This window comes from Chiloscyllium plagiosum, chromosome 45 (assembly GCF_004010195.1).
Source record: "Chiloscyllium plagiosum isolate BGI_BamShark_2017 chromosome 45, ASM401019v2, whole genome shotgun sequence".
Lineage (NCBI taxonomy): Eukaryota > Metazoa > Chordata > Chondrichthyes > Orectolobiformes > Hemiscylliidae > Chiloscyllium > Chiloscyllium plagiosum.
The window spans coordinates 152,870-171,250 of NC_057754.1; the positions used below are offsets into that span (position 1 = coordinate 152,870).

At 44.1% G+C, this 18,381-nt stretch overlaps 1 protein-coding gene and 1 non-coding gene across 2 annotated transcripts in view; one reads left to right on the plus strand and one right to left on the minus strand.

Annotated features, from left to right (window-relative positions):
* LOC122543970 (zinc finger translocation-associated protein-like) overlaps positions 1 to 5,925 on the minus strand; it is a 23,867-nt gene extending 17,942 nt beyond the window's left edge. Inside the window, exons 1-4 of the mRNA XM_043682979.1 lie at positions 5,615 to 5,925; positions 4,229 to 4,654; positions 3,938 to 4,019; positions 2,056 to 2,126 (exon numbers count right to left, since the gene is read on the minus strand). Coding sequence (XP_043538914.1) covers positions 2,056 to 2,126; positions 3,938 to 4,019; positions 4,229 to 4,654; positions 5,615 to 5,759 — 724 coding nt within the window. The 5' untranslated portion in view covers positions 5,760 to 5,925. The remainder of the gene's footprint in view (positions 1 to 2,055; positions 2,127 to 3,937; positions 4,020 to 4,228; positions 4,655 to 5,614) is intronic.
* Positions 5,926 to 14,836: 8,911 nt separating this feature from the next.
* On the plus strand, positions 14,837 to 14,909 carry trnat-ugu. Its single transcript has one exon. It is a non-coding gene; the product is annotated as a tRNA-Thr (tRNA).
* The last annotated feature ends 3,472 nt before the right edge of the window (positions 14,910 to 18,381 follow it).

The following is an 18,381-nucleotide window of genomic DNA, read 5'->3' on the forward strand; positions in this document are numbered from 1 at the left end:
TGCAATTCTGGTCTCCTTCCTAACGGAAAGATGTTGTGAAACTTGAAAGGGTTCAGAAAAGATTTACAAGGATGTTGCCAGGGTTGGAGGATCTAAGCTACAGGGAGAGGCTGAACAGGCTGGGGCTGTTTTCCCTGGAGCGTCAGAGGCTGAGGGGTGACCTTATAGAGGTTTACAAAATTATGAGGAGCATGGATAGGATAAATGGACAAAGCCGTTTCCTTAGAGTCGGGGAGTCCATAACTAGAGGGCATAGGTTTAGGGTGAGAGGGGAAATATATAAAATTGTCCTAAGTGGCAACTTTTTCACGCAGAGGATGGTATGTGTATGGAATGAGCTGCCAGAGGATGTGGTGGAGGCTGGTACAATTGCAACATTTAAGAGGCATTTGGATAGGTATATGAATAGGAAGGGTTTGGAGCGATATGGGGCGGGTGCTGGCAGGTGGGACTAGATTGGGTTGGGATATCTGGTCGGCATGGACGGGTTGGATCAAAGGGTCTGTTTCCATGCTGTCCATCTCTATGACTCTATCAGGCTTTTGCCTGCAACATTGCTTTTGCCGCGCCACATATGCTGCCTGACCTGTTGTGCCTTTCCAGCATCTGCAGAACTCATTTTCACCAAGTTACATGGATTGGTCATGCAAACCCCTAGACACTATGGGTAATTTAGCATGCTAGGTGAATTAACCACTAGAAGTGTGGGGTTACAGGGTTCTTCGGAAGATCGGCGCAGACTTGATGGACCGAACGACCTGTTCCCACACTATAGGGATTCTATTTTAAAAATTAAGTCCTTTAAGGAAGGAATTTTCTTATTCCTTATTCAGTTTGGTTGACTCTTAACTGCCCTCTGGGTAATTAGGGATGGGCAATAAATGCTGGCCTGGGCACCATCATCACATCCTATAAACAAAAAAAACGCAGTAAATGAGACAGGCACAGAGTCAAACTCACAAAAGAGAGAGACCCTAGTGCACGTAGAATCCCTACAATGTGGAAGCCAGCCATTTGGCCCATCAAGAGCTTGACACCCCTGAGATATAGACAGGCAGATAGAGAATGAGAAATATACATGGTAAGAGATATGCACAGATAAAAATATTATAGAGAACAAGAAACTCAGCAACCAAATACACACAGGCAGCGGTAATGTAAGACACACAAAAGAAACAGCCTCACAGAGGGGGATTTAGACCCACAGAGATGAACAAGAAAGACACTAGACAGGTGGAGAAAGAGACATGGATAGTTTCATGACTCAACGATAATAGTGCACTGAAAATCAAGTCCCACTATTCCAAGAGTTGTCAAAATGAATGAAGCTACTGAATTGTCCAATTCAGGTTGAAATAATATATACACCAAAATTTTCTTTCCTCCCTTTGACTAGTAAATAACTTCACTGCAAATAAATTGTTTTTAACCAATGGCAAAAAAGAAATAAACTGTTAAGTATAACTTGCTCTGTACCCCTTCTTAAAATTTCCATGTACAGACCGATACATAGGGACGAGACACAGGTATTATGGGTAGGAAAGGAAAGTTAGTGGAGCACATTTTTGGCACCAGTATAGATCATGGAGATCAATGAGTTGTTCCTTTCAGATCCTTTTGATTCCTGCTGACTCTTTTCTGATGACTCAAGATTGAGGATACACTGCTTCTCAGTCTTCCATTCACTGTTTGAGGATTTGTCTTTTCCATAAGGTGTAGTAGCAGAACTCGGTCATTTGGCATTCAATAAAACCATAGGTGATCTGAAATTCCTCAACTCCACTTTTCTGCCTTCTATCTAACCTTTGATTCCCTCACTGATAAAAAGAAATATATCTTAGCCTTGAACCCCAAGGTGACAGCAGAGAAGGACAGTCCTGCCGGAGCTCCTCAGTTTTTCTTCTCTCCATTTAGCACTGGAGGTAAATAGTGCCAGCAGCAAGTCCACAGAGCAGCGTGCCCTGTTACAGCATGTGGATTGCAAGCCCCAGAAGAGCGCACAGGCACGTGTCTTGGATGGAGATTGGTGTGTGGGGAGGCAGTGCTGGCACTTACCTTGGAGCAGTTCAGCGCTGCACTGAGCAGACGAGCTTGGAGCAGAGGGGGGATGGCTGCTAGATTGGGATCTGGCGGTCAGACCACATGCAGAGGTCCTGCACAGAGCTGCTACACTAATGTGTATTTGAAATTTCCTACCTTTCTGCAATGTCAACCCTTTAATGATGTTATATTTTAAAATTTATTTTCAACTCTGTAAACAATGCAATTACTTTTATTCCTGTGTTGTATCCAAGAATTGTACCTAAGTGGTTGTCATAAGAAAGCAGACATTGTAAGCACTTTTCCCTGTACTCCTACAATGGAGTACATGTGACAATAAAGGGATATTCCATATTCTGTACTTAAGGACCCAAGTACTACAGTCCTCTGCAGTAATAAGATTCCAGATTCACTATCCTCATTCTTCCTTACCTCTGTCTTAAATGGCTATGCTTTACTCTGAGATTAAGCCTTCTGGTCCTAGACTCCTCTACATGGGGAAGCAACCTCTCTGCATCTACTCTGTCAAGACCCAAAGAATATTCGAGAAATTCAACATTTCTTGCAGCATCTGTGGAGCATTGACTTCAGTTAACCTTCTTCAGAATGGTTCTGAAGGGTCACTGGACTTAAAACATTAACTATGCTTTCCCTCCACATATAGTGGCAGATCTGTTGAGTTTGTCCAGCAGTTTCTGATTTTGTTTCAGATCTTCTTCATTTGCAGTTCATTGTTTTATTTTATTCCTCTAGGAATCTTATATGTTTCAATAAGGTCACTTCTCATTCCTCTGAACTCAGATTAATATAGTCTCAACCTATCATCTAAGAAATTGTATGAAATTGTAAAACACAGTATTTATAGCAAAAATTTACAGTGTGATATTACTGTAAACTTTTGCTATAAATTCTGAGTCTCACAATCTTATATTCCACAACCACCTGATGAAGGAGCAGCAGCACTCTGAAAGCTAGTACTTCCAATTAAACCTGCTGGACTATAACCTGGTGTGTGTGATTTTAAACTTTATACACCCGAGTCCAACACCAGCATCTCCAAATCATTGGCTGTCAAGTAACTGAATATCAAGAGAAGCTAGTCAGGTCAGGAGAGAAATCAGCAGGTCTGCAGCAGCCAAAAAACTCAGTTCCCTGCATTAAGCCACTATAAATCTGAAACAAAAGCTGCTCTTTCCCTTCAGCAAATGCTGCAAATTGTGATTTTGAATCAGAATTCAGAGAAACAGCCACTCTGTACCTCTGGCGAATAAATGGAAGTACTTGGAATAAATGGAAGCATTGAAGAGAAACCTTCAGATCAGCAAGAACCAACTCAACATTTTGATCAGTTTCCCTCTGCTTGTGATTTTTTTTGTGTGTGTGACTATCTGTGTTTGTGAGAAAGACAGGGTGACTGGGGGGGGGGGGGTGGAGTTTGTAAATGATTCCGTTTCAATTTGTAAAAAGGTTGTTGGATTTAGTTTAATTGTTTACCTCCAGCTCAAATCTAATTATTTCTAATAAATAATCTTATTAAATACAGGAACCTGATCTCTGCTTTCTATCAACCTAGGTCTGAAAATCAGGTGGTTTGGGGATTTTGCATATTTACTTACAAAATTTTAATTTACCCAGAGTTGTGACAAGACCTTTATGTTGTTAATAGATGGGACAGGGTCAACATGGAGAAGAGATTTCTCTTAGTACAGAAGACCAGAACTAGGGGCCATCAAGAGAAGACAGTCATTAATAAATCCAATCGAAGGAATAAAAGGATCAGGTGAGGGGAGATGAAGAGGAGGCTTGAGTGGAGTAGAAACACAAGCTAATGGGCCGTTTGTATAATTTCAAAATTCATTCATGGAATGTGGGCATCAACGGATGTACCAGCATTTACTGCCCATCCTGAAGTGCCCTGGTAAAGAGGTGGCATTCTTGAATTGCTTCAGTCCTTGGGATGTAAGGCACCCATACTGCATCTGTAACAAATACATGGTGACCATATAAGTGGTGGGAGATTGTGAAGAAGAAACTGATTAGGCACTGTTGAATTGAAAAGAAGCAACCCGAGGGTTTAAATGGCCATCTCAAGTTCCCAGGCTGAGAAGGCAGGTTGGAGAGCGAGCAACAACAGAAACAAGAGTTGCTGGGATTATAGGTCTCCTGGATTGAATAGTTTGATACATACCTGGGGCAGGATTGATCTGCACTGTTCTAGCCTCAGCTCCTAGCATATCAGACTTCTCCTGGTGGTGACTGTGACTCAGGAGGTGCTCAACCCAGGTTGCAATGACAACCTCCTTCTCAGCACGAGTCAGGAGCATAGTATCCTGGTGTTTCTGGAGGATGTGTCGCTTGATAGTACTGAGTTTGAGGGTGGCCAGGGCACTGCCACACACCATGCAGACTAGGCCATGTCGCAGGCAGTCATAGTCCATCAGGTACTCCATCTTCCAGTGTTCCTGGTAGTATCTCCGGTGGTCCCTGCCAGGATGCCGGCTCCTGCGTTTCTGCCATTTCATTAGCTCCCTGGGTTCTGCTGGAGTCAGTGATGCAGTTTCAACGGTGGCTCCAGAGACATCGGAAGCTTGGCAATTTGGAAAGGCTTCATATCCTACAGCAGGGAAGGTAGCACAATATCATCATTTGCAATCTGAACAGGGCCCTCAGCATTCTCCCGTCAAACAGAATGCTGGACATCTGCAGCAGCTCTGTTGGCGTGTGTGAGAAGACACCTATTTCCACTCAAACCCGTGACCTTGTATCAATATTCTATTGGTACTGTACCCTCAAACTTTCCCCCTTCCTTCTCCCTCAAGCACTTCCTCTGTAGTGTCAGCACTCCCAGGACATAGACAGCACAGGGTTAGATACAGAATAAAGTTCCCTCTATACTGTCCCCATCAAACATTGCCAGGGCAAGAACAGCACAGGGTTTATTTACAGAATGAAGCTCCCTCTGCACTGTTCCCACCAAACACTCCCAGGACAGGGTAGGCACAGGGTTTATTTACACAATAAAGTTGCCCCTGCACTGTGCCCATTAAACACTCCTAGGACAAGGACAGCATGGAGTTAGAGCCAGAGAAAAGCTCCTATACACTGTCCCCATCCAGTTAATGAGACATTGCTAGTCTCTGTATAATTGAGAGGGTGAATGTGCATTGATCACAGGCCTCATCTGGTTCAAGCTGTGGAGTTAGCAGCTCATATTTCAGGAGGAAAGGCGAGGGACAGAGAGAGAGACACGGGTTGTCGTGACGGTGGGCAGGGATTGGGAATAACTAATGGGGATGTGGCTCTTGGTGGTACAGGCCTGTATTGGCAGGCACTGTGTGTATGAGAGAGAGTCAGAGCGTTCCTGTCCCTCTGTATCCTGCTGGCTAGGGCCATCCTTGACCAGTTCTGGTCAAATCCGTCAGATGGAGCTGTGTGCCGCAATCTCCGACCTCTCTCATACGACAACTGGCCTTTGTCTGGGTTCTGGAGCGGGGAGGGGAATCCTAGAGGGAAACCCCCTCCGCTTCTCTGTCTGCGATCGCTCAGGACTGAGCTTCCCCTTCCCCAGTCTTACCTGGTGCAGGGCTCTCCCCTTTAACCATGACTGCAGAGACTTGCTGTGAGGCAGCCAGCTGCAGCTCCGGGCTGCGCTTTATCAAACCTGGGGGCCCCTCTGCTGCATCAAGCTCCATTTTCGGCATCCTGAGTTTGTACTCCATGCTGAGAGGGAGGGTGGTCAGCAGCACCACCAGAGATACAGAGAGGAAAGAGAGAGCTAGGAGCCTGCTGTTTCCACCCTCTCCTAACCCAAAACTGCTCCTGACCCTGGTGCAAACATCAGCCCCTGTACAAACTACAGCCAATGAGCTCTGGAGCCCCACCTAAGGGCCCCTGAGGCTCCTTTAAGGGCTCCGGGGAAGATTTAAAGGGGAAGTCACACATTCTAAATATATGTTTTACACGAGAAACAAGAGGAGGAGGAGGCCTGCACGAACATTTTATTTCAGGTCTCCAGCACCCCCAGTACTTTGCTTTTGCTCAGAAAGATCATGGTTGTTCTGATTGGAGTCCTGATTCCTGTATAACAAAAGCACAACATTGTGGATGCTGGAGGTCTGAAATGACAAAAACTACACAATAAGTACAGAATGCTGGAGAAACGCAGCTGGTCTGCCAGCACAGGTGGAGGAGAAACACAGACAACAGGGGTTTAAGAAAGCTGCTCACCATCATATTCTCAATCAAGGGCAACTAGGGAAAGACAATAAATGCTGACCCAGTCAGTGAAATCCATATCTCATGAGTGATTGTTAAAAAAAATTCTGAGGGTCACTGAACTCGAAACTTTAACTCTGATTTCTGTCCACAGATGCTGCCAACCTGCTGAGCTTTCCCAGACATTTCTATTGTTGTAAATAAAAGTTAGTCTTTTGAGTCTAGTATGACATCTTCATTTCAGTGCCTTTCTTGTGTAAAGCATATTTCAGGCTGATTTATTTATTTTATATTCACATTTATGTGTGACTTCCTCTTTAAATCTTTGTAGGAGCCCCTGAAGGAGTTTTGCAGGCCCTCAGCTTGGGGCTCCATAACAGTTCTGAGAAGTGTGATACTGGACTTGAAACATTAACTCTATTTCTCTCTCCACTGATGCTGCCATACCTGCTGTGTTTCTTCAACACTTTCTGCTTTTATTTCACATTTCCAGCTTCTGCGGGATTTTACTTTCCTAACAAAAAAACTCTACAAGTCTAGATGCATCTGAAGGCCTGAGTCGGCACTTTGAGTTCAAAACAACCTCAAATCCAGAGAATAGTCACATTGGAGTGGAAACATTTGCTCTCTTACCATCTTGACTGCTGCTGCAGACCTGCTAATCTCCACTTTCCTATCTGCCCCTCATGACTCTTAAATCCCTTATTGATCAAAATTGTCCATCTTCAATCAGTTCAATGGGTCAACCCTCAAGCAGGGTGATAATGAGACAAGTAAAAGAGAAGCAAAAGATGAATCTGGAGGTGGTGTAAATGGCAACAGCAGAATCATGAACATAACCCCCTGAAAAAGTATATAGAAGTCCCAGCAAAGGTCATTCAGCTCAACTTGTCATCTATACTCCACAAACTTCCAACCACATTCCTGCTCTCAAATACCATTTTTCTCAATGATTGATCCAGTTGCATTGCAGGTAGTTACATCATTCAATCAACAAGCAAATGGTATCCACAGTGTTAACCATTTGTGTGCGTGTAACCTTCGCTCTCAGAGTCCTTTTGACATTTTGACATAGTGTTAGGTTCAGGGGTAAATGTAGGGGAATGGGTCTGGGTGGGTTGCTTTTCGAGGATTGGTGTGGACTTGTTGGGCCAAAGGGCCTGTTTCCACACTGTAGGGAATCTAATCTTTCATCCTGGGCACAGAGGGCTACTCAATTGGTGAGGTGTGTGTTTCTTAATTAATATAATGCTGTGGTGTACCATGAGCACCAAAACGTAGACACATGTGACTACAGATTTTCTTTAACAATGGAACATAAGTTTATTTTGCAAGAGGAAATCAAAAGAAATTTATAAAATTATGAGAGGCATAGATAGTGTTGTAAGAATGTCTTATACTAGGGGCCATGCATTTAAGGAAAGAGGGAGAAAATTCAAAGGAGAAATGAGGGACAAGTTTTTTACACAGACCGGGTAGGTGCCTGGAATGTGCTGCCGGGATGGTGGTAGTAGCAGATACAATATGCGCATTTAAGGGTCTTTTAGATAACCACATGAACATACTAGGAATGGAGGGATATGGACCAAGGGCAACCAGCAGGGATTAGATTAATTTGGTGTCATGGTCGGCACAATATTGTGGGCCGAAGGGCCTGTTCTATGTTCTATATTCTAATAAAATAAAACAACCCAAGCTATCTAAATGTAGAATAGAGTAAGAAAGATCTTAAAACACACAGGAAAACAAATATTTCATCTATTTCCTGACATTAACAGTTCACAGCATCAAGTCCAGAGATTTTACCCCCTCTATTACAATTCTTCAAATTCAACGTAACTAATTGTGTCCTGCTCTATCTGTGCACTGTGAAGCCTAACAAGCAAAACTGAAAGCTTAGATTCCCTCAGCTTTGTAATAATCTGCCGATGTCTTACCAAACTCTCCTGGTCTGGAAGTTACTGAAACTAACTTTCTACAAAGATATCATGCTGTGATTCTGACTCGAGTCAGGTCTCCTGCAAAACTGCTCAAAAACTTCTGATCTTTGGGTTTCCTGAGCCAATATCAATTATTAATCATCCTAATGCAGGAAAAAGCTTTTGCACTCAATGTTTCCATTCATAGTCATAAAACAAGCACAAAACTACCAATCTTCTATTAACACTGCAGGGGTTCTCTGGTCTCTGACGAGGTTCCAGAAAGACTTACTGACCGAGATTTTAAAAAGTTTTTGCAAAAGGTTTTGGGGTGGCATTGTGGCTTGGTGGCTCAGTGGCTCAGAAGTTAGCACTGCTACCTCACAGCAACAGAAACATGGGTTCAATTCCAGCCTTGGGTGACTGTCTGTGTGGACAAAGTTAGAAGTCACGCAACACCAAGTTATTGTCCAATACCTTGATTTGAAATCATGCGACTTCTGACTTTGTTCACCCCTGTCCAACACCAGCACCTCCACATCATATCTGTGTGGAGTTTGCACTTTCTCCCTGTGTCTGTGTGGGTTTCCGCTGGGTGCTCCAGTTTCCTGCCACAGTCCAAAGATGTGCATCCTCAGTGGCTAGGCCATGCTAAATTGTTCCATAGTATCCAGGGAAGTGCAGGCCAGGTCGATTAGCCATGGAAAATGCAAGGCTATGGGGATAGGATGGGATGTTGTTTGGAAGGTCAGTACAGATTTGATGGGCCGAATGGCCTCCTTCTGCACTGTAGAGATTCTATATAAAAAAGTAATCAACACTTATATATCACTAGTTTGAATTGATACGTTTCTTTACCCTTCATTGCTATAACATTATAATGATAATACCAGTAGCTCTGGTTTGGTCCTGGTTCTGTTCTAGCTGAGGTGGATCTGGGACCTACATCCTTGACATGCCCCCCAGAGTGGAAAGAAGTGGCAAAAACTATTACTAATGAAGCCTCAGCAAGAAACGACCCAAAGACCTGCCTTCAGGGAGAGTCCATGTGAACGAATGAATCTTTTAGACTCATGTGCATGGACCCTCATGTTTTTTTCATGGATGGAAACATTTCTGGCAAGGTCAATACGTACTACCCATGTATAATTTCCCCTGCACTGAGGGACTTACTCGGCCATGTCAGAGGGCAGCTGAGGGTCAAACACATTGGGTCTGAAATCACATGTAGACCAGACTGGATCAAGACAGCAGGACAATTGATTGATTGATTGGTTTATTTATTGTCACATGTACTGAGATTCAGTGAAGTGTTGTTTTGAGTGCTATACAGGCAGATTATCCCATACAAAGTGCATTAGAGTAGCAGAACACAGCGCAAACTACAATGTTACAGAGAAGGTGCAGAGAGAGAGATCAGAATTAACGTTTGAGAGGTCCATTCGAAAGTCTGATAACAGCCAGAACCTATTCATACGTGTATTCAAGCTTTTATATCTTCTTCCCAATAAAAGAGGATGGAAGAGAGTATAACAGCCCGGGTGGGAGGGTCCTTTGATTATGTTAGTTGCTTTCCTGAGGCAGTAGGAAGTATAGATGGAGTCAATGGATGGAAGGCTGGTTGGTGTGATGGACTGGGCTGTGTTCATGACACTGTAGTTTCTTACAGTGATGGAAGACCAGTTGCCATACCAAGCTGTGATGCAGCCAGATAGGATGCTTTCTATGGTGCATCTATAAAAATTGGTAGGAGTCCTTGTGGGCATACCAAATTTCCTTAGCCACCTGAAGAAGTAGAGATGTTGTTGTACTTTCTTGATCGTTGCTTGAACATGTGTGGACCAGGACAGATTGCTGGTTGTCGCAGGCTCCTGGCTGCTAAAACACAGATAGATTGCTAACTTGGCCAGAAGATGATTTTAATTATGATTGGCACGTGTACTCAAAATTGAAAAGTGTATAATGTTGCCACACATGCTGCTTACTTAGGTACCAAGTAGTAAGAGAAACAAGAGTTAAAAATTTAAGCATTATTTCATAGAATAGTCAAAAAATAAAGAAATAGGTAATGGTTTACATTAAGTCTTTCGTAGTTTAAACAAGGGAAATAAAGGAATAAGCTAAAGGTTCATCAGCAAGGGATGTTGGGTACATTGGCCAAATAAAACAATGAAATCGCAAAAGCCCTCAAAGCAGGGACTGTGCAAACACAGTAGCTAGGTGCTAATTACATTTGTATAATATAAATAGCAATGGTTACCCTGGATAATCAGACCCTCAATAGTCAGAACTGGTCCTGTCACACAAAGAAACTAACAGTAGCATGCCATCCAAATGTTTGCCTTTATTAAGTGTAACTCCCTGGTAGGCCAAAACTATAGAAAATTCCAGAAAACCATCTATAAGGCATAAAAACAGGATTCACCTGCAGACTTCTCTCTTGAAATCTTCTGTAGGTTCTCCAAGAAGACCAGCATGGCAAGAGGCAAAGACCAGCTGACCATCTGGAGAGAGAGAGAGAGAGAGAGAGAGAGAGAGAAGAAAGCAGCTTCGGTGAACCAGAGACAGAGTCAGAAAGAGAGAGAGAGGAAAATCTACAAGAGACTTGGGAAGTATTGTAACCTTAAAGGGCCAAAAAGGATTAGAGATGTTTATTATTAAAGGTTATTGTAAATTTGTTCCTAATAGGATTGGGACTGTTTTGCATTGGAATCAGATTGTGTTTATATTGATTTGACCGTTTTGGTATTATGGGACATCTGGGCAAATCCATTCATAATGCTCTGGTTGGAGTTGTCTAACTTGTTTAACGAGGAACTAGACAACATGGTGATCATCAGTACCAGCAACTTGACACTCTTGACCATCTCTATCTCAACACCATTTACACAGACAGGGGCTTGCCCTCCATCCTGCATCCTGAAGTCAATGACTAGCTCCTTCACTTTGCTGGTGTTGATGGAGAGATTGTTGTCTTTCCTGTATTTTATCTCACTGTTGCCTGGCATGTTAGCTCAATGGTTAGCACTACTACCTAAGAATGTTAGGGACCTTGGTTCAATTCCAGCTTTGGGTGACTGTCTGGGTGGAGTTTTCATGTTCTCCCTGTGTCTGTATGGGTTTCATAGAGGTACTCCTGCAATAACAAAGATGTGCAGGTTAGGTAAATTCGCTATGCCATATTGTCCAGTGTTCAGGTAGGTGTATTAGTCAGGGGTAAATGTAGGATAATGGGTCTGGGTGGGTTACTCTTTGGAGGGTTGGTGTGACTTGTTGGGCTGAAGAGCCTGTTTCCAAAGTGTAGGATTTCTATTCTATTAACACTGGTTGTATTGTCAGCAAACTTATAAATAGAATTTACAATGAATGATACAAATAATGAAGTAGATGAGGGTTTATGAGAATTGAGGATAGTTTCATGATCACCATCACTGAGACAAGCTTTCAGTTCCAGGTTTACTGAATTAATCTAAATTCCACTAACTGCTGTAGTGGGATTCAAACCTGTATTCCAAGAGCATTAACCTGTGTGCCTGGATTACTCATTCAGTGACATGAGCACAATAACAATATCTCCCCCACTCCTGCTCCTGTACCTTCCCATCCACTCCTCTCTCTGACCCTTCCATAATCTTTCATAATCGCATTTCTTTCATTGCCCTGTCTTTGCTGTTGCAGTGAGACAGCATACACAAATTCTAGTAAAAACAAGGACTGCAGATGCTAGAAACCAGAGTCTAGATTAGAGTGGTGCTGGAAAAGCACAGCAGGTCAGGCTGCATCCGAGGAGCAGGAAAATTGACGTTTCAGGCAAAAGCCCTTCATCAGGAATAGAACTCCTCTATTCCTGATGAAGGGCTTTTGCCCAAAACCTCGGTTTTCCTGCTCCTTGGATGCTGCCTGACGTGCTGTGCTTTTCCAGCACCACTCTAATCTACACAAATTCTAGGCTGAATGCCTCTTCCAATCTGTGATTCCATACTGCCCTGGAGGTAGAACGACAGCCATTGGCTGATCATATTGCTGGAGATTCTATGCCACTGGCATCTGCCTGTCTTGAATCTGCTTCTCACCCTTGATATTTTTATAATTAATAAGCAGAAATTTAACAAGGAAAAGTGAACTCAAACAAAATGTCACTTTCTCTCATGATGTTTTGGCTTGGAGTTTGCTTTTACTAGAAGAATGCTGTTTAATCTTTGGGTTTAAAGGACAGTGCTAGGGAGATGCTAACCCCATTTGCAATTGATTAGAACAGAAAAGACCCCAACTGATGGTAAGTCTTTGTCATGGACTTGTTACTGAGTGGCCACACAAGTAGATAGGATGCTGTAGAAGGCAGAGAACATGCTTGCCTTTGTTGGTCAGGAATTGAGTACAAGGGTCAGGATGTTATGTTGCAGCTTTATAAGACTTTGGTTAGGCCACACTTTATTGTATTGTATTCAGTTCTGGTTGCCACACCACAGGAAGATTGTGGAGGTCTTGGAGAGTGCGCAGAAGAGGATGCTGCCTGAATTAGAAGGTATGAGCTTTAAGGAGGGGCTAGAAAAATTTGGGTTGTTTTCTCTGGAGAGGTGGAGGCTGAGGGAAGACTTGATAGAAGTTCATAAAATTATGAGATGCATAGATAGGGTTGACGGTCAGAATCTTCTTCCCAGAGCTGAAATGTCTAAAATGAGGGGGCATGCATTTAAGGTGAGAGGGGAAAGTTCAAAGAAGATGTGAGGGGTAAGTTTTTTACAGAGTGATGGGAGTCTAGAACATGCTGCCAGGGGTGGTGGTGGAGGCAGATACGATAGGGGCGTTTAAGTTACTTTTAAGTAAGCACATGGATATGCAAGGAATGGAAGGATATGGATCAAGGGCAGGCAGAAGCGATTTGTTTAATTTGGTGTCATGTTCGGCACAGCATCGTGGGCCGAACGGCTCGTCCCTGCGCTGTATTCTTTAATGTTCTATGTTAGAATTACTGATCTCTTTACTGATGGCTAAGATGGGGTTAATTGAGATGTCTCAGATTAGGGAAGGGTCTTGAGAGATTAAATAAAGAGAAAAGCTGATTCTGGTGGTGGGAGGATCAATAACTCAAAGACAGATTGAACAGGATGGCAAAAGAATCAGGTGGCGATATGAGGCAAAGCTTTTTTAGCTATCCAACAGTCTTTAGGAGAAGGATGTGATTGCTGACAGATACAGAGCTGGGAGTAGCCTCTCCCAACAGGAGCTAGGATCGGAGACAAAAATATCAATGGGGAATGAGTAATAAGTGGGATTGACTCTTCAAACAGGCCAGCACAGGTAGGACGGACTGAATGGCCTCCAATTGTGCTCTTTATTCACTGACAGCTGATGATCCAACATCACTAGGAATTGAAGGCCGTCCCAACACCCGATTCACATTGATCTATCATTGGCGATGTTGCCATCAGCTACCTTACAGCAGCCCTAGCTCCCTCCCTAAACCTTTCTGTTTCTCTGCCCTCTGGCACATTTCAAAGGAGGGTCTGTAGGGTCTGTGTTCACAGGTTGTTCAAGGAAGAAGAACTTGCTGCAAACCGTAAATATTGTACATGCATGAGTTCAGAAGGGCGAAAGTGATGCTGGACTTTTGTAAAGCTCTGGTTAGGCCTTAACCAGGGATTGCATCCAGTCCTAGTCCCCACACTTTAGAAAGGATGTCAGGGCCCTTGAGAGGCTGTGGAGGAGATTTACTGGAATAGGGCCAGGGATGAAGGAGTTTAGTTACAAGATTCTGTTGGAGCCATTGGGATTGTTACGTGGGGTTAAAGAATGAATAAATAAAATTGTTCCCATTTTTGAAAGGACATGGGTTTGGAGAAGATACACGGGTGTATGAGAGGAAAAGCTGAGCAAATGTGATTGGGTGGGCACTAGGCAGACACTTTGAGTTTGAAAACAAGAGTTCTTGAATAAATGGGGATGTTTGAGCAGTGGTCTAACTTGTGTTGACGTCCAGGTGTAACTGTTGTGCTGGAGCGTTGCATTCGAAATATTGTTGCATGGAAGCCAACCCAGGATGTTGTTGCTGCTGGAGTCACTCACAATTGCTGTCAATTTAAGGTTGCAGTTGAGTCACAGGATCTCTTTCCTTGCCTCCTCTGCAGCTCAGTCCCTCTGTAATTCAGACTCTGTATAGATCAGACCCTCTGTAATTGTCCCTTTAAGATTAGATTAGATTAGATTAGATTACAGTGTGGAAACAGGCCCTTTGGCCCAACAAGTCCACACCGCCCCGCCGAAGCGAAACCCACCCATACCCCTACATTTACCCCTTACCTAACACTACAGGCAATTTAGTTTGGCCAATTCACCTGACCTACACATCTTTGGATGGATTCTACCAAAACTGTCTCTTTAAGAATTGGAGGTGCTGGTGTTGGACTGGGATGGACAAAGTTAAAAATCACACAACACCACCTAATGAAGGGGCAGTGGTCCGAAAGCTAGTGCATCCAAATAAACCTGTTGGACTATAACCTGGTATCGTGTGAGTTTTTAACTCACAGTCGGGCGCCTACTTGTCCCATGGTCGCCCCCTGCTGGCCTGCCTCTTTAAAGACAAATCTCAGTCTCTGGCTGCACCAGGGTTGCGCTCCCTGCCGGTTTTTGCTATGATTTTCAAGCGGTCTCTTGCAACCGGCTCCATAGCTCAGTGGTTAGAGCACTGGTCTTGTAAACCAGGGGTCGCGAGTTCGATCCTCGCTGGGGCCTCGGGGTTAACCTTTAGTTATTTTTGTGTTAAATTTATGAAATGGAACAACAAAACACGCACAAGTACAATTTCAACGCCCCCACCCCCACTTTAATTTTCATTCCTCATAATCCTCAGACTGAAATGTAAGGGAAATGTCTATAGTGAAGAATTTCTGCTACAGAACCTCAAGGACGCTTTGTTTAGTTGCAAAACTTTGGCACCTTTTGAGGTGCTCCAGAAAGACAAGATTTTATCGAAAGGAAAATATTGTTGTTGAAGGAGTTGCAAGACCAAGGAATGAAGAAGAACACAAAGGGGCTCTTGAATTTGAATAAAACTGAATTCTGCCTGCCAACTACATTTAAAAATGTCAGTCAGGATTTAGTTTCAACAGCCCAGATTTTAATGTAAGTATTTGTGTTTACCTCCAGAATTTTGCAGCATGGAAAGCGAGCCTTCAGCCCATTATTGTCCAATTCAGTCATGAAACGTCTAACACCATTTCCCAGCACTTGGTCTGTAACTCTATTGTGCTGTGGTGCGTCAATGTTGATCTAAAAACTTAGAATCAGGACTTTGGTGAAGTCACTTTTGGAATACTGTATTCAGCTCTGGTCCCCCTCCGATTTGAAAGGATTGTGAAACTTGAAAGGATTCAGAAAAGATTTACAAAGATGTTGCCGGGGTCGGAGGGTTTGAGCTACAGGGAGAGGCTGAATAAGCTGGGGCTGTTTTCCTTGGAGTGTCTGAGGCTGAGGATGACCTTGTAGAGGTTTATAAAATCATGAGGGGTATGGGTAGAATAAATAGACAAGGTATTTTCCCCAGGGTCGTGGAGACCAAACTGGAGAGCATAGGTTTAGGCTGAGAGACGAAAAATGTAAAAGAGACCAATAGGGCAACGTTTTCACTCAGAGGATGGTGCGTGTATGGAATGAGCTGCTAAAGAAGTGGTGGAGGCTGGTACAATTACAACATTTAAAAGGCAGTGGATGGTACATGAATAGGAAGGGTTTATAGGGCTATGCGCCAGGTGCTGGCAAATGGGACTGGATTAACTTAGGATATCTGGTCGACATGGATGAGTTGGACCAAAGTGTATGTTTCCATGCTGTACAGATCTATGACTCTGTGACTGGGCCTTTATTCACTAGAGTTTAGAAGGATGTAAGAAAAATGATTGAAATGTAGAAAAATCTAATACAGCTGGATAGACTAGACGCAGGGAGGATGTTTTCCCTGATTGTGGAGTCCAGAACCAGGGGACACAGGATACAGGATTTAGGACTGAGATGAAGAAACCCTTCAGTCTGAGAGTAGTGAAAGTTCTGGATGTCAAGATAAAAGCAAATTACTGCGGATGCTGGATTCTGAAACCAAAAGAGAAAATGCTGGAAAATCTCAGCAAGTCTGGCAGCATCTGTAAGGAGAGAAAAGAGCTGACGTTTCGAGTTTAACTGACCCTTTGTCAAAGCTTTGGACAGCTTTGACAAAGGGTCAGTTAGACTCGAAACTCAGCTCTTTTCTCTCCTTAAAGATGCTGCCAGACCTGCTGAGATTTTCCAGCATTTTCTCTCTTTGGGTTCTGGACATCAAGTCACTGCAAGAAAGAGAAGGATAAATGGTACATTTTAAAGGCATCGAAGAGTATGGTAGAAGGTGGGAACATGATGTTGAGATTGAGGATCAGCCATGGACATATTGAATGGTGTAGCAACTCAATGGGCCGAAAGAGCTTCTCCTGCTCCTAGTTCATCTGTTTGGACAGTGGAGATAGAGAGATTCAGGGACAGGTGACAGACAGCCTGAGGGTGGGGGAGTGGAGGGTGCTCAGTTGAGGAAACAGATATCCTGGACAGTGAAGGCAAAGAACTCCAAGACAGAGTTGGACAATAATACTGAGCTGAGCCTTATACCCAAAACATCGACTCTCCTGCAGTTCAGATGTTGCCTGACCTGCTTTTCTTTTCCAGCACCACAATTTCGACTCTGATCTCCAGCATCTGCAGTCCTCACTTCCTCCAAGACAATAATGTCCATATATAACGAAACAATTAAATAAAAAGGAAGAGGTGAACTCCAAGGTAGGACAGACAGAGGGATCCAGGGTAGGACAGACACGGGGCCTCAGGGTAGGACAGGCGGGGTGGTCCAGTCTAGGAAAGACAGGGGGCTCCATTGTAGGACAGGGTGCCCCTGGATAGGACTGACTGAGGGCCCCAGGGTAGACCATACAAAGGAGGTGCAGGGCTCCAGACAGAGGAGGTTGAGGGCTAGGTCTAGACAGAAGGAGGCTGAAAGCTCCTGGGAAATGCTGCCGACTCTGAACCTGTTTGATTTTCAGGGAATGAGGCCTCTGCGGGCTCCGGGAGACTGAGTTGATTCTTTCCCGAGGGGTTGCAGATGTCTTTATCAAAGCCCAGACATCTGGCAGAGGCAGTGAGAGAGCACAGATCCCTGGTGACGTGAGCTCATCAGCACTGCAGCAAAACACTGCTCACAGCAATGTACAAGGTCAGGCAAACAACAGAGGCCAGGCCCCACAATGACAGATCGCCTTCCCTCCCTCGCTGACTCTCAGTCCCTCCCTCATTCACTCTTCCTCCCTCCCTTCCTTCCTCACTCATTCTCCTTCACTCTCACTCTCTCTTTCACACTCAGTCACTCCCCTCCCTCCCTCACTCACTCATTATCCCTCACTCCGTCTTTCCCCCTCAATCACTCTGACTCGTTCACTCACCGTCACTGTCTGTCCGTCACTGACTGTCCCTTACTCCTCCTCTCTTCCTCACTGACTCTCACTTGCTCGTACTCACTCTCTCTTCCCCTCACTGACTTTCCCTTAGACTCCCTCTCCCCCTCACTGACTCTCCCTCATTCATTCTCTGTCTCCCTCACTGACTCTCACTCAATGTCTCACTCTCCCTAACTGACTCGCACTCACTCACTCCCTCACTCACTCTGTCTCTGTCCTGTGCGGCTGTACAGGACATTGGTTAGGCCACTGTTGGAATATTGTGTGCAATTCTGGTCTCCTTCCTATCGGAAAGATGTTGTGAAACTTGAAAGGGTTCAGATAAGATTTACAAGGATGTTGCCAGGCTGGGGCTGTTTTCTCTGGAGCATCGGAGGCTGAGGGGTGACCTTATAGAGGTTTACAAAATTATGAGGGGGATGGATAGGATAAATAGACAAAGACTTTTCCCTGGGGTTGGGGAGTCCAGAACTAGAGGGCATAGGTTTAGGGTGAGAGGGGAAAGATATAAAAGAGACCTAAGGGGCAATTTTTTCACTCAGAGGGTGGTATGTGTATGGAATGAGCTGCCCGAGGAAGTGGTGGAGGCTGGTACAATTGCAACATTTAAAAGGCATTTGGATGGGTATATGAATAGGAAGATTTGGAGTGATATGGGGTGGGTGTTGGCAGGTGGGACTAGATTGGGTTGGGATATCTGGTCGGCATGGACGGGTTGGACCAATGGGTCTGTA